The sequence below is a fragment of the Salvelinus alpinus genome, chromosome 5, assembly GCF_045679555.1.
Source record: "Salvelinus alpinus chromosome 5, SLU_Salpinus.1, whole genome shotgun sequence".
In the NCBI taxonomy this organism is placed as follows: Eukaryota; Metazoa; Chordata; class Actinopteri; order Salmoniformes; family Salmonidae; genus Salvelinus; species Salvelinus alpinus.
In genome coordinates, this window is record NC_092090.1 from 73,659,028 (window position 1) to 73,685,910 (window position 26,883).

Consider the following 26,883-nt stretch of genomic DNA (forward strand, 5'->3'; position numbering starts at 1 on the left):
TAGATACCAAAAATCTTTACTTTTTCCACCACTGGTAATACAAAACAATGTTTTGATCTGCTGCTCTGCTAAGTAGCTAGCTAAAGTGTAGTCAGTGGCTAGCTAAGCCATTGAAAGCGGACCTTAGAAGTTCAAAACTTTATTCACTTAATTTCAATACAGCAGATGATTTCATCATGGATTGGGCACAGGTCTCTGATCGCGCTGGTCGGTAGTTGACAGTGTAGGCTAGAGATAATGTGCAGGAGCTTTTTGCCGGAATTAGTCTTGCTGAAGTCTTCTTTGTTGCTAATTAGCATTTCAATTTTTTCTTTGTAAATTGAGGCGAATGTATTGATAAAACTCACCTTGTCTGAGAGAGATTTACACAGTTAACAAAACGTCACGCCAAGGTAAGCCTACACCAAACATACACTTAATTTGAAGTGTTTATACAATTCACGATGTGAAAAATGAATGGCTGAAAAAACATTGGAACCATGTCGGTGTTTTTATGGGTATTATGACGCGTCCACTGTGGCGGACTGAACGAACTAGAGGCAACTAATTTCCGGTTTATAGGACTACAAACTGGCGAGCTCTATTGAGACGGCTGTTACTTTTTTAATTTATGTATTAATATAATTTAGTCTATGTTTGATATGATAAACATACGTTTAATGCAATTTGCTCTGTGCTTGTCATTGCTGAGTTTGCTAAGTGCACATGATGTGAAGATGTCAGCAGGGACCCACGCGCAAAACGCCAACTTCTGCCACAGGACGAGTTTCACTGGACTAGGACACACGCGCCTAAGCTTCCTCCGAAATATGGTCGGGACTCATACATTGATGTTATATGTGAGCGAATGGTCAGGGAAGCAGCTTGTAAAATGCTCAATTAACGACGACCCTGTAGCCACTGCCAGTTACCTGTATCTTTGCCGCCAAACGCGCTCGGAGAGCCTCGTGGAATTATCCCTCTTCAATATCAGGGCGTTGTTGAGTCCAGACAACCTGTGCACACTGAGTCCTGTCGATGGATTTATCAAACAGACGAAAAATGTCCCATTGGAGCAACAACATATTTCGGGTGCAAAATCCCGTAGGAAACGCGCCTGGGTATTTCCTGGGACACTTTGGTGTGGCACTGGAAGCAAAGCGATTGACTACAAACAGTTAGGTGAGTAGAATAATATTTACACTTCACACATGCTGATTTCCAGAGATGTTTTTCAGATAGATGTGTCCAATAGACTCAAAATACAGTAGGCTATTTACAGTATAAATGTATCTATACATTTGTAATTCACACCCTCCAACACTTTTTATTCGTGAATAGAGTGAATATTATACTCTTTATGAAATATCACATAATAGTATATACCCTGTCAAGTTATATCAAAGTAGCCTATAACATAGCCTACAGCTAATTTGTTTCAAAGTTGGGAAAGCCTTCTGTTCTTATAACCACATTTGGGCTGCTTCATAATGTAATGTATAGTGAAAACAAGAGCCATAAGGATAGCTGTTTCTGGACAACATATGGCAAAGTCACACACAGAGGACAGAATTAATAACAACAACAAAAAGATCTAGCCTAAAATTGGGCACAGGGCACAACCTTAAAGATTTATGAGTTGAAGTTGCCCAGACTTGAATGAAATTTGAGCGCTTTACCTGTAACTTAATTCTCAATTCCATATCTTTCTTTAACCTTAATCTTTATTTTTCTCTCATTCGTTTATAGTTTGCACATATGCACTCTTCACTTTATCATTCCTTATCCCTATTTGTCTCTAGCCTATTTGATCAGGACAACTTTTTGGAGTTGCCATGTATGTACTGTAGGCCTACTTCTGTTCCAGCAAGCACTATATCACATCTTACTTATTGATCTATAACATTAGTGCTACTGCTGACCACCCACTGTAGCAATTAGAGGTCGACCGATTAATCGGCCTGGCCGATTCATTAGGGCCGATTTCAAGTTTTCATAACAATCGGTAATCTGCATTTTTGGACGCCGATTACATTGCATTCCACAAGGAATCTGCGTGGCAGGCTGACCACCTGTTACGCGAGTGCAGCAAAGAGCCAAGGTAAGTTGCTGGCTAGCATTAATCTTATCTTATAAAAAAACAATAAATCTAAACATTATCACTAGTTAACTACACATGGTTGATGATATTACTAGGTTAACTAGCTTGTCCTGCGTTGCATATAATCAATGCGGTGACTTTTAATTTATCATCGATTCACAGCCTACTTCGCCAAACGGGGGATGATTTAACAAAAGCGCATTCGTGAAAAAAGCACAATCGTTGCGCGAATGTACCTAACCATAAACATCAATGCCTTTCTTAAAATCAATACATAGAAGTATATTTTTTTAAACCTGCATATTTAGTTAAAAGAAATTCATATTAGCAGGCAATATTAACTAGGGAAATTGTGTCACTTCTCTTGCATTCAGTGCAAGCAGAGTCAGGGTACATGCAACAGTTTGGGCCGCCTGGCTCGTTTGCGAACTAATTTGCCAGAATTTTACATAATTATGACATAACATTGAAGCTTGTGCAATGTAACAGCAATATTTAGACTTAGGGTTGCTGCCCGTTTGATAAAATACGGGCATAGTTTCCGGATTTGACCATATTAATGACCTAAGGCTCGTATTTCTGTGTTATTTATATTATAATTAAGTCTATGATTTGATAGAGCAGTCTGACTGAGCGGTGGTAGGCGGCAGCAAGCTCGTAAGCATTCATTCAAACTTTACTGCATTTGCCAGCAGCTCTTAGCAATGCCTGCTTCACAGCACTGTTTATGACTTCAAGCCTATCAACTCCTGAGATTAGCCTGGCAATACTAAAGTGTCTATAAGAATATCCAATAGTCAAAGGTATATGAAATACAAATGGTATAGAGAGAAATAGTCGACGCGTCATAATTCCTATAATAACTACAACCAAAAACTTCTTAACTGGGAATATTGAAGAACTGGGAATATTGAACCACCAGCTTTCATATGTTCTCATGTTCTGAGCAAGGAACTTAAACAGTAGCTTTTTTACATGGCACATATTGCGTTTTTACTTCCTTCTCCAACACTGTGTTTTTGCATTATTTAAACCAAATTGAACATGTTTCATTATTTATTTGAGACTAAATAGATTTTATTTATGTATTATATTTAGTTAAAATAAGTGTTCATTGAGTATTGTTGTAATTGTCATTTATTACAAAAAAATATATATATATCTATGTATGTATGTATGTATGTATGTATGTGTGTGTGTATATATATACATATATATATATATAAAATCGGCCGATTAATCGGTATCGTCTTTTTCTGGTCCTCCAATAATCGGTATCGACGTTGACAAATCATAATCGGTCGACCTCTAGTAGCAATGTGTCATTACACATGAAATGTGTATTTAATGATCTGAGAGACTTATTTAGTCTCTCCACTGTTTGTTTCTTGTTGTAGGAATGTTTGAGCGAGCCGACAGGTGCTGCCGTGAGCATGACCACTGCAGTAACACTATCCCCTCCTTCACAGTGAACTATGGTGTTTTCAATCCGAACTTCTTCACCATCTCACACTGTGACTGTGACCAAAGGTGAGCCTCAATGTGTAGCCCCCGGGCAGCATCCATCACATTCCAGGGATGACACAGACATACATTCCAGTCCCCTGAAGGGGAACTCCTTAGAGCTATAACTCAATACTGTTCAATAAAGACAGACTTTTTATTATGCTGACCTTTATTTTTCAGGGGTATGGTGCATGGCTCATCTGCTAACTGATAGGTGTTTTTCTTTTCTGGAATGTCGGGTAGAGTGTGCCATTGTACCAATGATACAATATCAGATCATTTGATTCAGTGCTTTAGAGTACAAATTGTAGTTCAACTTGAGAGTCAGGATAAAAGATCTATGTTTGTTTTTTTCCCACGCAGTAAAACTGTAAATATGCTATAGGCTTAAAGCTGCAATATGTAACTTTTTGGGCAACCCGACCAAATTCAAATCGAAATGTGAGTTATAGATCTGTCATTCTAATTGAAAGCAAGTCTAAGAAGCGCTATATCTGTTCTATGTGGGCTATTTCTATGCTTCCTGTTCTGAAGTTTTGTTTTTTGTTTTTGCATCTATTACTTACGGTTTTGTACACCAGCTTCAAACAGCTGAAAATACAATATTTTGGGTTATGGAAAATATATTTCACAGCAGTTTAGATGAAACACAGTTTAGATGGAACAATGATTCTTTACACTATGCTTGCTTCTTTTGTCACATAAAGCAAGTCGTTTTTTGCAACAAGGAAATGGCGGTGTGATTTCTGCATAGTGTCACGTTCCTGACCTTATTTTCCTTTGTTTAACTTTGTTTAGTTGGTCAGGACGTGAACTGGGTGGGTAGTCTATGTTATGTGTTCTCATGTTCAGGTCTGTCTACGTCGTTTTGTAATTTATTCAAGTGTACTTCGTGTTTCGTCTTGTCTGAATAAATTCATCATGTATTCATCACCCGCTGCATTTTGGTCCGATCCTTGCTCCTCCTCGTCAGATGAGGAGGACGACTTAGACGAGCGTTACAGAATCACCCACCAACCAAGGACCAAGCGGCGTGGGAAAAAGCAGCAGCAGCGATCGCAGGATTTCTGGACATGGGAGGAAATACTGGACGGTAAAGGTCCATGGGCACAACCTGGAGAATATCGCCGCCCTCGTGAAGAGCTGGAGGCAGCTAAAGCCGAGAGGCGGCGGTATGAGGAGGTAGCACGGAAACAGGAGCAAAATCTGGACTACACTACATGGGAGGAGATCGACAGGTGGGCGATCGACCCAGGGAGAAAGCCGGAGCCCGCCTGGGATTCTCTGGCGCAGTGTGAGGAGGGATACCGGCGAATGGAGGCAGCACGACGACGCGGTAGGAAGCCTGTTAGTCAAGCCCAAACATTTCTTGGGAGGGGGCTAAAGGGTAGTGTGGCGAAGTAAGGTAGGAGACCTGCGCCAACTTCCCGATCTTACCGTGGAGAGCGAGAGTACGGGCAGACACCGTGTTATGCGGTAGAGCGCACGGTGTCTCCTGTACGTGTGCATAGCCCGGTGCGGGTTATTCCACCTCCCCGCACTGGCAGGGCTAGATTGAGTATTGAGCCAGGTGCCATGAAGCCGGCTCAACGCGTCTGGTCTCCAGTGCGTCTCCTCGGGCCAGCATACATGGCACCAGCCTTACGCATGGTGTCCCCGGTTCGCCTACACAGCCCAGTGCGGGTTATTCCACCTCCCCGCACTGGTCAGGCTACGGGGAGCATACAACCAGGTAAGGTTGGGCAGGGTCAGTGCTCAAGGGAGCCAGTACGCCTGCATGGTACGGTATATCCGGCGCCACCTCCCCGCCCCAGCCCAGTACCACCAGTGCCTACACCACGCACCAGGCTTCCTGTGCGTCTCCAGAGCCCTGTTCCTCCTCCACGCACTAGCCCTATGGTGCGTGTCTTCAGCCCGGTACCACCAGTTCCGGCACCACGCACCAAGCCTCCTGTGCGTCTCCAGAGCCCTGTTCCTCCTCCACGCACTAGCCCTGTGGTGCGTGTCTCCAGCCCAGTACCTCCAGTTCCGGTACCACGCACCAAGCCTCCTGTGTGCCTCCAGAGTCCTGTGCGTCCTGTTGCTGCTCCCCGCACTAGCCTTAAGGTGCGTGTCCGTAGGCCGGTACCTCCAGTTCCGGTACCACGCACCAGGCCTACAGTGCGCCTCAGCCGGCCAGAGTCTGCCGTCTGCCCAGCGGCACCTGAACTGCCCGTCTGCCAAGCGCCGCCTGCGCTGCCCGTCTGTACTGAGCCTTCAAAGCCGCCGGTCTGTCCTGAGCCTTCAAAGCCGCCCATCTGTCCTGAGCCTTCAAAGCCGCCCGTCTGTCCTGAGCCTTCAGAGCCGTCCGCCAGACAGGAGCCGCTAGAGCCGTCCGCCAGACAGGAGCCGCTAGAGCCGTCCGCCAGACAGGAGCCGCCAGAGCCGTCCGCCAGACAGGAGCCGCCAGAGCCGTCCGCCAGACAGGAGCCGCCAGAGCCTTCCGCCAGACAGGAGCCGCCAGAGCCTTCCGCCAGACAGGAGCCGCCAGAGCCTTCCGCCAGACAGGAGCCGCCAGAGCCTTCCGCCAGCCAGCCAGGAGCAGCCAGAGCCTTCCGCCAGCCAGCCAGGAGCAGCCAGAGCCTTCCGCCAGCCAGCCAGGAGCAGCCAGAGCCTTCCGCCAGACAGGAGCCGCCAGAGCCTTCCGCCAGACAGGAGCCGCCAGAGCCTTCCGCCAGCCAGCCAGGAGCAGCCAGAGCCTTCCGCCAGCCAGCCAGGAGCAGCCAGAGCCTTCCGCCAGCCAGCCAGGAGCAGCCAGAGCCTTCCGCCAGCCAGCCAGGAGCAGCCAGAGCCTTCCGCCAGCCAGCCATGAGCAGCCAGAGCCTTCCGCCAGCCAGCCATGAGCAGCCAGAGCCTGCAGCCAGAGCCTTCCGCCAGCCAGCCATGAGCAGCCAGAGCCTTCCGCCAGCCAGCCATGAGCAGCCAGAGCCTTCCGCCAGCCAGCCATGAGCAGCCAGAGCCTTCCGCCAGCCAGCCATGAGCAGCCAGAGCCTTCCGCCAGCCAGCCATGAGCAGCCAGAGCCGTCAGCCAGCCAGCCATGAGCAGCCAGAGCCTTCCGCCAGCCAGCCATGAGCAGCCAGAGCCTTCCTCCAGCTAGCCATGAGCAGCCAGAGCCTTTCGCCAGCCAGCCATGAGCAGCCAGAGCCGTCAGCCAGCCATGAGCAGCCAGAGCCGTCAGCCAGCCATGAGCAGCCAGAGCCGTCAGCCAGTCTCCGGAGCTGCCGTCCCTCAGTCCGGAGCTGCCGTCCCTCAGTCCGGAGCTGCCCCTCATTCCGGTGTTGCCCCTCATTCCGGTGTTGCCCCTTAATCCAGTGGGGTTAATTTGGAGGGTGGCCATTTGGGGTAGGCTACGGAAGCAGGGATTGACTATGGTGGGGTGGGGACAACGTCCAGAGCCAGAGCCGCCACCGTGGACAGATGCCCACCCAGACCCTCCCCTAGAGGTTTAGTCAGCCATGAGCAGCCAGACAACGGGGACAACGTCCAGAGCCGCCACCGTGGACAGATGCCCACCCAGACCCTCCCCTTGAGGTTTAGTTTTGCGGCCGGAGTCCGCATCTTGGGGGGGCGGGGGGGGAGGGTACTGTCACGTTCCTGACCTTATTTTCCTTTGTTTAACTTTGTTTAGTTGGTCAGGACGTGAACTGGGTGGGTAGTCTATGTTATGTGTTTCTATGTTGGGTTCAATGTGTTGCCTGATATGGTTCTCAATTAGGGGCAGGTGTTTGACGTTTCCTCTGATTGGGAACCATATTAAGGTAGGCTGTTCACACCGTTTGTTTGTGGGTGATTGTCTTCCGTGTCAGTTTATGTACCACACGGGACTGTTTCGTTTTGTCTAGTCTGTTCCTGTTCGTGCGTTCTTCGTTTTATGTAAGTTCTCATGTTCAGGTCTGTCTACGTCGTTTTGTTGTTTTGTAATTTATTCAAGTGTACTTCGTGTTTCGTCTTGTCTGAATAAATTCATCATGTATTCATCACCCGCTGCATTTTGGTCCGATCCTTGCTCCTCCTCGTCAGATGAGGAGGACGACTTAGACGAGCGTTACACATAGTGCATTGTTAAATGGCACCCCAATTTGGATTACCACAATGCATGCACAAATAAAATAAGGTGAATGAAAAAAGTTACACTTCCCCATTAAAAAGTCGTAGTCCCCACAGTGACTGTACGAACATATCCCAACCAGAAGCCATGGATTACAGCCAACATCCTCACCGAGCTCATGAAGTTCTTTGAAAGGCTGGTCATGGCTCACATCAACACCATCATCCCGGAAACTCTAGACCCACTCCAATTCACATACCGCCCCGACAGATCCACAGATGACGCAATCTCAATCGCACTCCACACTGCCCTTTCCCTCCGAGACCAAAGGAACACCTATGTGAGAATGCTGTTCATTGACTACAGCTCAGCGTTCAACACCATAGTGCCCACCAAGTTCATCACTAAGCTAAGGACCATGGGACTAAACACCTTCCTCTGCAACTGGATCCTGGACCTCCTGACGGGCCGCCCCCAGGTGGTAAGGGTAGGCAACAACACATCTACTATGCTGATCCTCAACACCGGAGCCCCTCAGGGGTGCATGCTTACTCCACTCCTGTACTCCCTGTTCACCCACGACTGTGTGGCCAAGCACGACTCCAACACCATCATTATGTTTGCTGACGACACAACAGTGGTAGGCCTGATCACCGACAACGATGAGACAACCTATAGGGAGGTCAGAGACCTGGTAGTGTGGTGCCAGGATAACAGCATCTCCCTCAATGCGAGCAAGACAAAGGAGAAGATCGTGGACTACAGGAAAAGGAGGGCCGAATAGGCCCCCCATTAACATCGACGGGGCTGTAGTGGAGCGGGTCGAGAGCGTCAAGTTCCTTAGTGTCCACATCACCAACAAACTATCATGGTCTAAACACACCAAGACCCCCTCAGGAGACTGAAAAGAGTTGGCATGGGTCCCCAGATCCTCAAAAGGTTATACAGCTGCACCATGGAGAGCATCCTGACCAATTACATCACCGCCTGGTATGGCAACTGCTTGGCATCCAACTGCAAGGCACTACAGAGGGTAGTGCGTACGGCCCAGTACATCACTGGGACCAAGCTTCCTGCCATCCAGGACCTATATACTAGGCGGTGTCACAGACTCCAGTCATCCAAGTCATAGACTGTTCTCTCTGCTTTCGCACAGCAAGCAGTCCCGGCGCGCCAAGTCTAGGTCCAAAAAGCTCCTTAAGAGCTTCTACCCCCAAGCCATAAGACTGCTGAACAACTAACCAAATGGCCACCCGGACTATTTACATTGACCCCCCTGCTGCTACTCGCTGTTTATTATCTAAGCATAGTCACTTTACCCTTACCTACAAGTACAAATTACCTCCACTAACCTGTACCTCCGCATATTGACTCAATACCGGTACCCCATGTATACAGGCTCGTTATTGTTATGTAATCTTATTGTGTTACTTTTTACTTTATTTTTTACTTTTATTTTAAAAAATATATTTTTTTAAATTATATTTTCTTAACTCCATTTCTTGAACTGCATTGTTGGTTAAGGGCTTGTAAGTAAGCATTTCACGATAAGGTCTACACCTGTTGTATTCGGCTCATGTGACAAATACAATTTGATTTGGCCTGTAAACCAGGTGTTTCCTGTTAGGGTCTAACTAGGCCCTCAAAGAAAGACCTTATGATTTATGTAATGTATTGTCATAAAAAGTAAAATTTTTAAAGGCTAATAAGGTTGGTGGACCCATTCATAGAGGGTTCTAGGAAGAAGCCTTCAAAGATAAAAGCGTTCTTTGTAGAACCTTTCATAGAGGGTTCTAGGTAGAACCATTTACAGGAGGTTCTATAAGGAACCCTACATAGAAAGTTCTAGGTAAAACCCTCAGCAAAGGGTTCTACCTAGCAGCAAAAAGGGTTCCCCTATGGGAACAAACCGAAGAACTCTAGAAGGTTCTACTTAGAACCTTTTTAGGGTGAGCAATAATTGCCCGTCTCTTTCAGGACTCCTAATCAGACACTTTGGAGATCTAAGTGAGGTGTCAACTCCTAGCTCTGAGTTGCCACAGAACACAAGTTTGTGTAGTACGCTTATACTCTGATTAATTTCCTTTATGCATGAGTGCCAGACAGACAATGCAGTCTCGTTCTCCTCCCAGGTTTAACTGACAAGGTCATACACAGTATTCATTCCACAGTAAGCACTAGAGCCCTGCACAGACATGAATTTTAAGCCATACTCATGCCTGTGACATTCAGGCCCTACCGTACCGTACCCAGGCCCGATTGCTTCTGGCAAATTTAGGGCCCGGCCATGCCCGAAATCAGAAATAACTTATTTCGTTAGTAAATCCATTAGCTGCTCCGCTCTGTCACTAGAGCTCTCCTTCCGAAGCTAATGGATTTACTAACGGAGGAAGTTATTTCTGATTTTGCGCAGGGCCTTAAATTTGGCAGAAGCAATCAGGCCTGAACGTTGCGGTCATGGGTAGGGCTCAGGCTTCAAATTCATGCCTGTGAAGGGCTCTAAAGCAGAGCACGTCCATGGCTCGGCTTCAAAATGTTAGTGATCAATTTAGTGATACCCGAGCCCTGCCTGTGCTCTAGTTATGAATCAACAGGCCCTACCCGGCCCTAAACCGATGTATAAGCACCAAGTTGTTACATAATTGGATGTATAGCACGTCACTTCATGTTTCCTCGTAAGCAATTTAAATCTTCCTGTAAAATCATGTCATGTTTTGACTTGTCACTTCTCCCTGTGAATACCAAGCAACAACGATATGTGGCTCTTTTGGACACATTGGCATTAAAGAAATGATGGGAAACATCAACTATTCAATAATAATAAGTGTTATACAACACAGTGTGATTTGCTCTCGCTGACAACATGCCAAGTTTGCCAACCTATTTGAACTATTTCTTGGGTGAGAGATCCCTGATTTGTTGTTTGAGCTTAAAACAGCACTGGTAAGCTTAGGACAACTGATGACTTAAAGGGACATTTCTAGAATGTTAAACTTCATATTCATTATTTTGAGCAGCACCACAACGTCAACATATGTTCAAATAGCGCGTTTCTATGTTTTGTAGTAAAAGAGTGGAAGATAAGTGTTTCCAATGACATCATCGGTGTGTATCATGTAATTTTAAGCAATTATGCGTATGCATTGTCTACTAATTGGTTGATTGTCATTGGAAACACTTACAGTGGGGAGAACAAGTATTTGATACACTGACAATTTTGCAGGTTTTCCTACTTACAAAGCATGTAGAGGTCTGTAATTTTTATCATAGGTACACTTCAACTGTGAGAGAAGGAATCTAAAACAAAAATCCAGAAAATCACATTGTATGATTTTTAAGTAATTAATTTGCATTTTATTGCATGACATAAGTATTTGATACATCAGAAAAGCAGAACTTAATATTTGGTACAGAAACCTTTGTTTGCAATTACAGAGATCATACGTTTCCTGTACTTCTTGACCAGGTTTGCACACACTGCAGCAGGGATTTTGGCCCACTCCTCCATACAGACCTTCTCCAGATCCTTCAGGTTTCGGGGCTGTCGCTGGGCAATACGGACTTTCAGCTCCCTCCAAAGATTTTCTATTGGGTTCAGGTCTGGAGACTGGCTAGGCCACTCCAGGACCTTGAGATGCTTCTTACGGAGCCACTCCTTAGTTGCCCTGGCTGTGTGTTTCGGGTCGTTGTCATGCTGGAAGACCCAGCCACGACCCATCTTCAATGCTCTTACTGAGGGAAGGAGGTTGTTGGTCAAGATCTCGCGATACATGGCCCCATCCATCCTCCCCTCAATACGGTGCAGTCGTCCTGTCCCCTTTGCAGAAAAGCATCCCCAAAGAATGATGTTTCCACCTCCATGCTTCACGGTTGGGATGGTGTTCTTGGGGTTGTACTCATCCTTCTATTCCTCCAAACACGGCGAGTGGAGTTTAGAGCAAAAAGCTCTATTTTTGTCTCATCAGACCACATGACCTTCTCCCATTCCTCCTCTGGATCATCCAGATGGTCATTGGCAAACTTCAGACGGGCCTGGACATGCGCTGGCTTGAGCAGGGGGACCTTGCGTGCGCTGCAGGATTTTAATCCATGACTGCGTAGTGTGTTACTAATGGTTTTCTTTGAGACTGTGGTCCCAGCTCTCTTCAGGTCATTGACCAGGTCCTGCCGTGTAGTTCTGGGCTGATCCCTCACATTCCTCATGATCATTGATGCCCCACGAGGTGAGATCTTGCATGGAGCCCCAGACCGAGGGTGATTGACCGTCATCTTGAACTTCTTCCATTTTCTTCTATTTTCTAATAATTGTGCCAACAGTTGTTGCCTTCTCACCAAGCTGCTTGGCTATTGTCCTGTAGCCCATCCCAGCCTTGTACAGGTCTACAATTTATCCCTGATGTCCTTACACAGCTCTCTGGTCTTGGCCATTGTGGAGATGTTGGAGTCTGTTTGATTGAGTGTGTGGACAGGTGTCTTTTATACAGGTAACGAGTTCAAACAGGTGCAGTTAATACAGGTAATGAGTGGAGAACAGGAGGGCTTCTTAAAGAAAAACTAACAGGTCTGTGAGAGCCGGAATTCTTACTGGTTGGTAGGTGATCAAATACTTATGTCATGCAATAAAATGCAAATTAATTACTTAAAAATCATACAATGTGATTTTCTGGATTTTTGTTTTAGATTCCGTCTCTCACAGTTGAAGTGTACCTATGATAAAAATGACAGACCTCTACATGCTTTGTAAGTAGGAAAACCTGCAAAATCGGCAGTGTATCAAATACTTGTTCTCCCCACTGTATATTCCTCTTTTTTTTACTAGAACACATAGAAACACACCATTTTCACATATGTTGGGGTGGGGCTGGAGTTGATGAATATGAAGTTCAACTTTTTAGAAATGTCCCTTTAATGCCACGGTCTTGGCATTACCTACCCTTCTTTCTGTTGTCATCAGGTTTCGCCAGTGCCTCCAGCGTGTAAATGATACCATCTCCAATATGGTTGGCTTCAGCTTCTTCAACCTCCTCAAGATGCCCTGCTTCGAGTTCACTCCCAGGAGTCAATGCACTGAGCTTAACTGGTGGGGAATGTGAGTACTGTCTGTCAGAAATAATTTAGTGTGTGTACGTGATATTGTCCTGATCAAGTCTTTACACTACATGGACTTTGTTCTATAATACTGTAATAACTGTGATAAGGATAGTAATATGGGACATGCTATTGTTTCACCAAAACATTTTATAAGGATCATATGATGGGCAATTGAAACAGCAGAAACTCTCCCGTTTTAACTGAGATGCTTGTGATAACTTGCCTGATATCCAGCCCCCTCACTCTTCCTCCAGACAACACCACATTTCCCTGGTCCATCCCAGCAAAACATTGAAAATTAAAAGTAATTCCCTGTATTCAAAATACGCAGTGAAACTTGTTTAGATTGTATTAGATAATGTCATTACTGTATGTTTTTTCCCCCGATATGAAATATACAGTGACTCTGAAATGACAAATAATACAACCAGTAAGCTAATGTACACAAAATTAGGGAAATGTTGTGAAAAATACAGAGAGACTTATGGCCAGTGTTGTGGGTAACGCGTTACAAAGTAAAATGTTACAATAATAATATTATTTTGCGGTAACAAGAAATATAATAAAATACTGTTCCAATTTGAAGTAATAATATTACAGTTAGTTATCAAAGATAGGTTGTTGTTACTTTTGTTACCCTTCCCATTACAGTTATGGATCCAAATAAATATTTATGATTATTATTCCTCTCTGTTGGCGCAATATTTAAAAATCCCCCCGTCCCAGTATTGTTTTCTTCCTAAGTCTGACGTCCTCTCACCAAGTTCCTGTTTACGAATGCACTACTACAAACTGCTTTAGTGAGGGCGATGAACGTTAAAACATTGAGTTTCAGTGTGGAAGTACTCCCATTACTTGTGGCCTTTTATTCCCCCTCCCGCACACAGTTTGTAATAGTAAAAAAAACTGTCTTTCTAGTTGTGCAAATAAACTAAAGTAAACTTTGATTTGGTGGGAGGACAAAATTACAAGAATATAACCTTAAAACATAAACTGTGCCCAGGCATGAAAAACCACTTCAATGCTTGAAACATAACTTCCAATCTCTTGAAGCACCTGCAAAAGCAACACGCCAAGACAAAACTCATAGCGGAAAACCCCCGAGGCCTGATTGCTGCTGAAGATGACTATGTAGGCCTACCTCCTCCAAACAACCAAGGCTTGATTTTAATCGTTCAGGATGACAGGCTTTAGCCCAGGGAGAGGTGAACAATTTTGTAGCTTGGTATGTAGTAGATTTTGTGTCTGTCATTATTAGGTTACTTGTGTTAGTGTATAGGCCTAAGTAACAACGTTTACATTGAGTGAGGGCGCACAATATTCTGGGGTGTAAGTGATTACTTTTCTCAGGGAATGATAAGTAAAATAATATGTTACTGTTGATGGATGTACGAGTAATAGGTAATACATTACTTATTTTGAGTAACGACCCCAACATTGCCTATGAGTTTATGAACATGTTTGGCCTGTCTAATAAGTCAATCTTTGCTCTGTGCAGGTGCAAGGTGGCCAAGGTGGCCCCATATGCAGTCTTCAAAAATCCCAAAGATTACACCATCAACCGCACGACAAGTAAACATGGTGGCAGCAGTGACCCCCAAACCTCAGCAGGCACCGGGGAAAACCTGGTTACAGTGAGACCCTTGTCTAGCCCAACCAGGTTAATCCCCAAAGGGAACCGCTCCAAGCTATTTTCCCCCTCACGGGACTGTGTTCCAAGAGGTCCTCCCAGAGGAGACACCTTCCAGATCAAGTACAGGAAAGGGAAAGGATGCAGCAGGGGCAAGAAAACATTCACAACTCAAACAACCACAAGTCAAACACAGACCAGCACGCCCTTAATACAGACAACTGCATCCCTGATACCGAGGAGTGCATCACAAAAACAGAAAACCACACCCACAACTCAGAGAACTGCTTTGAAAATGATTACAACAACATCTCAGGTAAAAATGAAAAAAACTGCTACACAAAAGACTGGATCAAGAACTGAAAAAACAATCTCGCATCAAAATCAAGCTACACCAAAGAAAAAAACATGGTCACGACAGAGGACAACATCCACAACAATGCAGAGGACTATATCAACACCAAAGCCTTCCCCCCATCCACAGACAACAACTTTAACAACCACAACTCTTATACCCAAACTCCCAAAGGTTCTTAGGAAACTTCACAGTTGTGGACCTCCAAGAGGAGATACCTTTCAGCCTCGCCGCTGGAGGGGGGAACGAGGCAAAGCCTGTTTGGAACAGATAACTAAAACACCAACGACCATATCCTCGGCAAACAAGACTGCATCACCAACCCAGAGGAGAATATTTCAAACTCAGAGAACAATGTCCTCAAATAAGAGAACAACATCTGCAACTGTGATGACTTCATCTACCCTTTGGAAGAACACAATTACTAAGAGGACCGCCTCCTCAAAGCTAAGGACCACACCTCTAATACAAACCCCAACTGAGAGTGCACCATCTATGACAACAGGTAGTAGTTTTGTGTTTCTCCATGAGCCCACTATCAGTCTGGTAACTGGCCAGCCTGCAACTGCCCCAAGCTTTAATTTGACTTTTTAGGAAAAGCTTGATGATGCCATTCTAGATATACAGTGCCCTCCATAATTATTGGGACAGTGAAGCATTTATTTTTTATTTTGGCTCAGTACTCCAGCACTTTGGATTAGAAATGATACAATGACTATGAGGTTAAAGTGCAGACTGTCAGCTTTAATTAGAAATTACAGCACTTTTTGTACATAGTTACCTCATTTTAGGGGACCAAAAGTATTGGGACAAATTCAGTTATGTGTATTAAAGTAGTCAAAAGTTAAGAATTTGGTCCCATATTAGTAGCACGCAATGACTACATCAAGCTTGTGACTCTACAAATGTGTTGGATGCATTTTCTGTTTGTTTTGGTTGTGTTTCAGATTGTTTTGTGCCCAATAGAAAAGTATGGAAAAATGTAGTGTCATTTTGGAGTCACTTTTATTGTAAATAAGAATAGTATATGTTTCTAAACACTTCAACAGTAATTTGGATGCTACCATGATTAAAGATAATCCTGAATGAATCATGAATAATGTTGAGGTAGTTACAGACGCACAAATATCATACTCCCAAGACATTCCAACCTCTCACCATTACAATAACGGGGGAGGGTAGCATTTTTTAAAGGGGGGTGGGTATGATATTTGTGGGTCTAACGTTCTCACTCATCATTATTCACGATTTATTTTAGGATTATCTGTAATCATGGTAGCATCCACATTAATGTAGAAGTGTTGGAAAACATATTCTATTCTTATTTACAATAAAGGTGACTCCAAAATGACACAATGCATTATATACCATTCATTTCTCTTGGGCAAAAGATTACCTGAAACATAACCAAAACAAACAGAAAATGCATCCAACACATCTGTAGAGTCACACGCTTGATGTAGTCAAAAGAAGAAAAATGCCTCACTGTCCCAATAATTACAAACTGTCCCAATAACTTACTGCATGTCATGACTCAGCTATCTTCAGTATGTTCTGTTTGTTCTCTGTGTTACAGATAATATGCTTCTTTGTGGCACCCTCAAGCATTTGGATGAATGTAAATACAAAATTCCCCCTTTAGAGAAGAGATATGATCTCCACAACATGGGATCAAAGACTGTGTACCATTGTGATTGCACCCACAGGTGAGAAAGTATCCGTACAGTACAATGCAGTGATGCTTATTTTTATGAGCATGGCCTTATTTCTATTACAGCATATTGGATGACTGTCATTCATATCCCATTCACCCAGCTCAATGTAACATCGATAGGTTTAGGCTACTACATGATACAAACATTTTAACTATACCTATCATGAGGTTGCTACAACCTAGCCTATGAATGAAAGTTTACAACGTAGGTGCACAGGGCAAGAGAAACATTTGAGTCATCAAGGTGACAGACAGTGACACATTAAATACTGCCTGGCACACTCTTACCTGCATCTAGCTGATCTAGGGTGTAATCATTAGTCCAACAGTTGTAAACTAAAGTTTCTATTGGACAAATTCTGGTATGTTTATCCCCGTTCCGTTTGCTTCCGTTTTAAGAAAAATAAAATCAACAGAATGGGCGGAATAAATACACCCCTGATCACACGCTAACCGTTCACTTTCATAGCAGCCACATACAAACAGATTGATAATTTTGCTCATTGTATAATTCCTTTTCAAATCTACGCGTTCTCCTCCTCTCACCTTTTCCCTTCGCTTGTGGACTTCAGTGCACAACACATCAGCTGTCTGTGACCAGGCGAAAAAACCTTTCCAATCCAAACCTTCATATCATAACCGCTAACCGCTACACACAGCCTACATCGTTGTCACCATATTAGCTAACGTCATACCAAGTCAACATAGCTACTATAACTAACGTGTTAGTAAAGCCGCTACAATCATGCAGAACAGTACAGTCAGCAAGCAGTTTAGCAGCTACACCGGTGGGCCACGGTGACAATAAATTAATAAAACCAAAAACTGACCTTAACTTGGAAGAGTTCCAGTGTTGGATAGCCATACCCAGCTAGCTAACATAGCATCCCTCTCTGTTTGAGCCAGGTGTTTGAATAGGTTAAACTAGCAAGTTGTATTCACTAGCTAAGTGAAGGTGAATAAAAATGCAATGAAATAACGCTAGCTCTCTCTTTCTCTTGCTTCTCCTTCAAAACCTTTCAACTATTGTCTTTCTCTCTTTGAGTCAACTACTACTCATGACTTTGTATGTACTGCAGCGCTAGCGATCTGTAGTTTATGCTTTCAGTACTAGATTCATTCTCTGATCTTTTGATTGGGTGGACAACATGTCAGTTCATGCTGAGCTCTGATTGGTTGGAGAACTTTCCATAGAACCCCATCTATGGAAGGTGGTGAGAACCATGAGCCTCCTAGGTTTTGTATTGAAGTCAATGTGCTAGTCAATGTAGTGGACTGGTCGATTGTTTGGTCGGTAGGCTGTTGGTCGACCAATATTATTATATTTTGAGCAGTAGCAAATATGTATTAATTAATTTATGGCACACAGTGAACTAATCCATTGCGGAGGCTGAGACTAATCCATTGCGGAGGCCGGGGGGATGGCACAGTTTTAGAGGAAGGTCAGAGTGTGCATTTTAGCCAATGTTCTTCGCTCTCCAGAATGCCCGAAATCATTGTTTCATAAATTCATTGCGTGAATTGTTTGGCTAGATTTTTATTGTCTATCAATTCCCCATGACATATATCACCAGTAGTAGCCTACATTTACCGTTAATTCCTATCATTTCTAATCTACAATGTTTGTTTGGTTATGTTAATTTCTGTTAATGCATTCAATATATTACTATTCCAGTCTTTTACCGTTCTCATTGTCAGAGTGGACACGTTTGCAGAGCGCACAACCTATGCTACACTTGTGGGAAACAAGTTTCATTCCATTTACAAGTTTTGTCAATTTGTTTGGAGCGCTACTGTCAATGTTGAGAAGGGCACGCACTGATTATGCATAGAAGTAGGCCTATAGGCTACTTGGCCTGCGTGGAAATGTAGGCATATAAATGTACCGATTTGGGGATCTAATAGTATTTCTGATTGGCTTAACGCACCACCTCTAAAGAGCTGTGGAGCTTCTCAAAGTAATGTTTTCTTCACCTCAAACAGCAAGCAAACAAAGTTGGGTATTACATACACATTGAAAATGACTATAGTTCCTCAAAGTATTTGAAAAATATCCCTTTCGATAACCAGTCAGCGTGAAAGGGAAAAATGTTATCCTCTGATCCAGTGGAAACAGTCATAAAATAGGTCTACCTGATGAGTCTGTCCTGAGCTTACCGGTGTAGGAAACTCTGGGGGCCCAGAATATTTTATGTTACAAGTCTGCTAGTGTGAGCTTCGGGCTGGACCCAAGTTGATAGTTGATACAATGTTTAAAGTTCGTTGCAGACAGGCCATGCATAGCCAATGTGATTTATAGGAGATTTATTTTTATCAGGATATTTTCTACCTGCAGGCTGCAATGTTTTTATTTGTTGGCTTTATGTAGGTTTGTATCATTTTCATTTAGAGTTGGATAGAATTTTGATTAACCACATCTCAATGAATTTGAGATACAACAACGTTATTTATCAATTAAATGAAACGGTAAAACGAAAATGTTCATATGAAAACCATAACTGGCACGCTGATCGGTAGAAATTGCAAGACAAATTTGCATTCCACATGAAAATAGTTGCAGACTCCTAGTGTAGCCTATTACCGGCAACTTCAGGAGAGTAAGGGCAGAACCTGCGAAAACCAGTAGGAGCGGGAAGAGGTTGGTCTGGTCAGCTTTTTATTTTCTGATGATCTCTGCTCCCTCTTGAGTCATTTGTGTCTTATTTAATCAAACAGCATCAGACAAGCATATAGTTGATTTTATTAAAACACAGGGTGGGTCTATATATGGAAAAATACACATAAAAAAAAAAAAAGTTAACCAATCAAGTGGTCGAAAGAACAGACGACTTTTGGTCACCAAGATTTTTGTTGTTGTAGGGGACAGCCCTACAATGTACCTAGAGGAGGACGGAAGCTAGCTGTCCTCCGGCTACACCATGGTGCTACCCTACAGAGTGCTGTTGAGGCTACTATAGACCTTCATTGCAAAACAGTGTGTTTTAATCAATTATTTGGTGACATTAATATATTTAGTATAGTTTTATCTAAAAGGGATAACTTTTTTTCGTATGTTTCACTATTTCTATTTGTATGGAATTCACTGAGGAGGATGGTCCTCCCCTTCCTCCTCTGGGGAGCCTCCACTGGTACAATGTATCCTGAGCACTTTGTCACTAAAATGGACTGTGTTAAAGTATCTTTCAGCTGCCTTAAATAACTAAGGGTTAGAGCATTAGGGCCTGCTGGGTTAGATAACTACGCAAGATGGATGCACACATGTTACACACACACACACACACACACACACACACACACACACACACACACACACACACACACACACACACACACACACACACACATTGCCTTTCTGATAGTGTTTGTCTTTCTCTTAACCTTTTCTCCTCATCCACTGGCTGTCTCCCTGGAGCACTGGTCTCCTCTGTCCCTCTATCTTTCTCCATCACATTTCAGGCTGGCTGATCAGATCAGACACTTGGAGAAGACCACAACTCTCCAATCCCTCCTGCAGGACTTTGTATCTCTATCCTGCTTCAACGTGCCAAGTGTGAAAGACTGTTATGGAGGGAAAAGGTTGGTGGCTCAAATTCAAAGGATGATAGATTTGCAATGAGCCTCAACTTTTTCAATGGATCTCTTCACAAGGCTAATTGTTCAATGTTACATTACATGCAATGTGTCAGTGTCTTACCTACTGTCAATCTAATAACAATAATCCTTAGTGAAACTGTGCATGTGCCTGTCGGTTCAAGTATTTATATATTTGTCTTTGCTCTCTTGCTGTAGCTGTACTGCTGGATTTTCCCAAGCCACTGACCTAATTCAAGTCCTTAAAAGCATGGAGGAAAGAGGAAGACTTAATGCTCAGAGCACAAGTAAAGACTCAAAAAGAGGGACTCCTATTCGCCTCTACAAGCGATGTCTGAGGATCATTGAGTCCAAGAAGCTTTGACTGATGATTCCCAAACATCAGCACCCTTAAGTACCAGTTACTAGAATGGGAATGCAATGCATCTGTCCAACATCACCCTCTATTGTGTTTTTAAGATTTTTAACATTTTCTTCTGCCACATTTAAGATGATAAATGTGGCAGAAGAACTTGATTTGCTGCTGTTCGGTATAGGAGGGAATTCCAAATACCTTTGACCTCAACTGTAAGTAATGATCCACAACTAGAGTTGTACAGAATTCTCCTGCTGAGGGTACTATGATCTCTGACAACAATTTAATATATTTATATTGAGTCTTTGTACTTCTAGATTAAAACCCTTGAATATTACCAGTCTGTTACTTCATTGTCTCACATTACAAGATTCCCTTAAGGTGCATTATTGTTTAGCCAATAGCATTTCTAAAATTGCTCAAGAGGTGGCACCCTTATACCTTTAACAGTAAGGTAATTGACATTCACACACTCATTTGTTATTTTTCTTAGTTTTAGTATGTTATGAATTGATCATGTTGAAGTAAACAGTGTGGGATTTTCACTTCTTACCTAAAGGCTTGAAATTTTAATATTGTGTCAGATGATGATCATCATTTACCTACCTTGTCACTACAATCAGAAAAAGTACAGTAATACTTTTAAGAAAAAAAATTAAACCATGAGTATTAAACAAACCCTGATACAATATCAGCATTACTAGGAAGTATGTTTGTTGAAATGTTTGTCGGCCAGGGGTCTCCAACAGGTAGATCGCGAGCTACCAGTTGCTCGCAGCCCACCTATGAGTAACTTGCCAATCAATTCTGAAAGTACATGCATTTTTTCATATGTTCCATCGCAAACTGTCATAAACATAGAGCTCCTGCTACTATCCAATCAAAGGCACATTGACATTATCCCACCCCTGGTTAGCCACTACTGGCTTAAACAGGGCTGCCAACTTTTGAAAAAAGCTTGGAGTGAGATTTGTTATGTGAATTTCTTTGCCCCCTGGCACAACCACTATATGTACAATTGTACTGGTTTAAAGCTAATTTCCTGCAATTCTACATATTTTCACATGGCTTATGCATATGACACTGGTCAGGTGTATTCAGGGTATTTTGAACATTAAATGAACACGCAATTTGACGACATTGTTACTTAGAGATTTTTGGGGGATGAAATTTAAAGAATGCTAATATTTTTTTTTTTTTTTTTTAGGTGGTTTGACACCTTATTTAGACAAACATTAAATGTGGGGAGACAGGCAAATGCTAGAAACAGTGGGAAGGTTGAAAGCAGAGATTGATCCCTGTTCTCAGGTGGAAAGTTGCATGTGACACGTACCGGGGAGTGTTACCACTACGCCAATGCTCTGCACAGGAGATAATAATATTTATGGTTGATGGCATTGGGTAACCAAATCATAGATTGCATTCTACTTGTCTATAGACTGCTTTCAAGTAAAGGACACAAAGTGGAATAACCGTAGTGTTCTTGCTGACAAGAACAGTAATTACCCTATATTTTAGCCCATTGTTAAGAATGATAATTGTTCCACTGATCAGAATAAAGTAAATAGTTAATGAAATTGAAGAATTCATTATATAAATCTGCCCTTAAACACTAACCAAATAATTGTTATATTAATCGTCCCTTTAGAATCAAACGTACACTTTTCGGGTTCACTATCTGTTTGACAAATTGATTTCATAGTTAGAAATCAGGCCACCGTACCAAACTTCCCTGCTAAAACGTACTGCATGTAGGTCTACCTGCTGCCTTTTCGTTGTCACAGCCTAAATGCCAATCACCAAACGAAGGGACTAATGCAAGTGGATTAAATCGATTTTAGTTGCTGTCAAAAGGCTGCATTCAGCAATATGGACTGAAGTAACAGCAACCTCATTTTGTTGACAACATTGTACATAAAACATGCTACTCTTTTTAGTTTTCTAAACTCAGCAGAGAACGTTCTCTCGCTCCATTCAACTCCACTAATTTTGAGGGGCGTTTCTTCAAAACATGCATCAAATTCCCTTGATCCCTTACATAACTAGACCAATCATATGCTTCAATGTGTTGCGGTTCAGTGCTGTGGCAAGACAGGAAAATGATAGAGGTTCAGCTCGTGATGTTAAATTACAGTCGCAGATGCTCCGATTTCAAAACGATTTGGAACACCCCTTACAAAAAGCACTAAAGGATTACTATAAAAATAGCATTATATAAATATCACTAAAAAGCGTAGTATTCTTGTGGTAAATTCAGACATACTATAGAATAACTATAGCAATCTTATAGTAATAATATAGCAATAACTATAGCAATATTATAGTGATCCTATAAGATTACTATAGAAGAATATTATAGAAATATCACAGAAAAACTTTTCACATTATATAGTATTATGTTAAATTCAGACATACTATAGTAATCTTAAAGGAATACTATAACATCATCGTATAGTGATACTATAGCAATAACTAACACTATACACTACTATACCAATATACAAAGATATACTAATGGTATACCTTATGGTAATATTATAGCAATCTTATAGTGATACTACAGCAATAACTATAGTAGACTTGAAATGTTTTTGTTCAGTGTACATTAAGAAGTTTAAGAAGTTGACAGATATGAAGACATCATATTTGAAAAATTATCAATTTTAATACTTTTTCACTCAGTTAACAAATCAAAAAGTTAGGCCTTAGCCTCCAAGTGACTCCCTTTGAGTAAAAAAAAAAAAACTGTTTTAAACCTAAATCTTGGACTTAAGCAATTTCGATTCAAGCTTCAATTAAATTATTTTTAAGACATCCTTCTCTATCTGGTTTTGCCTAATTAAAAAGTCTGTGGAGAAAAAGAAAAGAGGGTTTAAACAAATTTGCTTTGAGTACATAATAGCCTGCCTAACCCCAAATTAATCAATAGTCTTGGCACAAACTAATAGACCTGAGATCAGGTTACACACATTCATACACTCTTGTAATAAATAAATAATAAAATAAACTATAAAACCCCTTTTTGGCCATTTACAGTACTAGTAGTTCTGCTGTATTTTGAAGTAAAAGTCTTATATTTCATAATTTTACATGTTATTGTACAGTATTTATACAAAAAAATGACTAAGCAACTTACTGCAAATGCCTGTCAATGAAGAGACGGCCATCACCTCTGGGAAACAGAGCTGTCATGAGCTAAGAAATGCACTTTGATGGTTCTTTGCTCAGTCGAGTGATAATGTTCGCTTGAAGTTTAACACCCTCTGCCAGTTCCACATGTAAAACATCATAAAGCAATAACTTTTATAATATACATAAGCCAGTTACACATGATTTTGGGCCTTTAGAAGCTGTGGTCAAAATGTGCTATTTGCACAGTACTGTAGTAGTTATCAACAATGTATTCAAACTTTCCTTTGTGATGGACAGAAACGTAGTTTTTTGCATGATATTAGAATATTTTTTTTAATGATATCTGAAATCAATACAGTATTTTAATATTAGGATTTGCTCTGACTTCCATTTTGTGTGCACCTGTTCTAAAAAAAACTTGCCTTGTTAGCGCAATCATCCCCACTATGTCTTTAATAGGGGTGTGCCGAGTATTCGAACAAAACCATTATTGCTACCGATATTAGGACTTTGCAGAACACAAATATGAATAGATTATTAACATCATTATCCGTGATTGTAAAATGTTGCAGAATACAGAATTTCTCGAGAAATACTACAAATTAAACAAAACATTGTTTTTGACATTGTCACGTGGTCACCATTGATGATGGATGTAGTCCTATCGCCCAGCCATGTGGTAACTATACAACTCTTATCTCCTTTCTCTCTGTCTCCCTCGCTTAGTCACTCTCCCCTTCTATCTTTCTCCCCCCTTTCTAAATTCAGTATATTAGATTTGAGTTTTGGACTTAGTCAAGCATATGTTCTCTGCCTACCTCTCAGATTCATGTTTAGATAAATGCTTTGCTCATAAAGTATTATCTTGAAATGTAAACTGTTGTATTGTAATGTTTTCATCATCTATGTTAAGGGGTGGTTCATTGAAAGATATGTTTAATCTCACTAGAACATTTTCCTAGGCATTAGCCTTCACCAGAGACCGTTTTTAGCTTGGTTAGGTCAGTATTTAGTTTAGCTCATCAGCGATTTCTACTTCGCCCTCTCCCATAGAAACCCCATTTAATGTCAAAGTTTATCATAAATACCTTCGAAAGACACCGAAGGTGCCTCCAATCACTGCAATAGCCCTTGTAGTTAAAATCTTGATAAGATTACTTTGCTAAAATATTTACCTAGCCTAATATTTCCCAATGATATCGGTACATTTTTTCATTAAAATCCAAGCCCGCGACTTGGGTCAGAGTCACAAACTGAAGAAAACATTAGCTCTAGTAGGCGTATTTTTGTAACATGTTTAAAGCAAAACAGATAGTTTTTTTGCCAATTCAATGACGAGACAACATTTGTTGCATAAAGTGAAGATAAATACATATAGTTTTTCATACATTCTAGATAAAATCGTAAATGTCGCATTTTGAAATAAAATTGCAGAAGTCTAAATACTGATCCAACTAACCTAAAAACTGTCTCTGGTAAAGGCTAATGCCTAGGTAAATGTTCTAATGAGGTTAAAAGTATTTTTCGATGAACCACCCCTTTAAGTAAGTAAATGTATTTGAATTATAAAACCATTATTGTAGTCCTTTCTGCCATGACTCGTGTTGTTTGCTTGCTGTACTCCGTTAGGTAGTTTTAGTAGTCAACGATAAATAGTTTTGTGAACATGTTTTGCATAATCCTAAATGGCACTATAAATTAAGACAATTTTATCATTGTACTACAATATGCATTAAACATTTACATTAAATTAAGCAAAACAGCACATGCATACAGTATTTTTCTGCTTGCTGTATTGTTACAATATTAATACACCTGCTTTTGTATTCAAATTGTGACTAGTTTGCATCCCCGCTTTACAGCTCAATGTTTGAAGTCACCCTACCATGCTGTCTGGTAGGGTTGTGACGGCTATGTCTTGGAGTGCTGCTTTTGTGGGTTGGAGGGTCCAGCCATGATGTCTGGGAACACACAGTATGACAGACAGTTAAGAGATTTAATACAGCTTCATTCAACCACCTCCTTACAACTTCTAATAATCCCTCCTACTCTCAATCTCTAATCCTCCTCATATTCTGATCATCATGCTGAAACCAAACACACACACCGTTAGAAACTGTTTCCTCTCTCACCATTGTGAGTTTTGGAGATGGGTGGGGATCCACTAGCCATGATGTCTGGGAACACACAATATGACAGACAGTTAGAGAAAGTGAATATAGATTAATTCAACCACCACCTCCTTCCAACTTCTAATCCTCTTTCCTACTCTCAACCTCTACTCCTCATATTCTGGTCATCATGCTTAAACCAAACACACACACACACACACCCTTTGAAGTTGTGTGTCTCATTCTCTCCCTCTTGGTTTTTCACATCCTGGAGCAAACCTGGCAACTCTGAAAATATAGAACATCATGTGCTGTCATTACACTTGCATGCAATATGCATTCAACTAATAGATAGGTAGAAACTATACAACTGGTATCTATGGGTATATACACAACTAAACCTGGACTTGCATGCATGGTGAGAATATTCAGTGGGAGCATCCACAAACAGGAAAGCTTACCTTCAATCACGGAGAGAGATTGTCTGAGTGCAGCCTTTTCTCTTTTGAACTCCCTTATTTGAAAGTTTGCAGTGGTTAGCTGCATTTGCATTTCCTGTTTTGACAGGTGAGGTCCTCCTCACTCTCTGTGTCACTTTGAGGTCTGGCCTGGAAGGACAAAGATTCTTTGTACAACTTACAAATTTAGACATTAATATTATTCTTTTAGGAAAAAATCCACCAACCCCTCTTTTACGCTACTGCTACTCTCTGTTTATCATATATGCATAGTCACTTTAACCATACCTACATCTATATACTACCTAAATTAGCCCGACTAACTGGTGCCTGTATATAGCCTCGCTACTGTTATTTTCACTGTCTTTTTACAGTTGTTTTTTATTTCTTAACTTATCTATTGTTCACCTAATACCAATTTTTTCTTAAATTGCACTGTTGGTTAGGGCCTGTAAGTAAGCATTTCACTGTAAGGTCTACACCTGTTGTATTCAGTGCACGTGACAAATAAACTTTGATTTGATTTGTGGTGTTTTTTAGTCTCAATGATTGGAGGTGTTTCAGACATAATTATTAACCACAGAATATTTTTATTTATTTATTTGGTTGTGTTGAGGAGAAATCATAATTAAATGAGTTGACTCTTCACATGGGATGATTTCACTGAACAACAAAATAAATGCAATATTGAATGATCCGCAATGATCCATAGCATCTCCCAAAAACATTTTCATCATACATCTGTAAAATGATAGTCCAGAAACTAAAGCTT

General features: G+C 41.8%; 1 protein-coding gene across 1 annotated transcript; it reads left to right on the forward strand.

Annotated features, from left to right (window-relative positions):
- The first annotated feature begins 416 nt into the window (after nt 1–416).
- LOC139576763 (uncharacterized) lies at nt 417–20,747 on the forward strand. The gene is made up of 7 exons (XM_071403194.1): nt 417–1,161; nt 3,478–3,610; nt 12,629–12,763; nt 14,264–15,255; nt 16,327–16,456; nt 19,921–20,040; nt 20,254–20,747. Exons 1-7 carry the CDS (start codon nt 633–635, stop codon nt 20,417–20,419), a joined length of 2,205 nt encoding a protein of 734 aa, XP_071259295.1. The 5' UTR covers nt 417–632; the 3' UTR covers nt 20,420–20,747.
- Nucleotides 20,748–26,883: the final 6,136 nt, after the last annotated feature.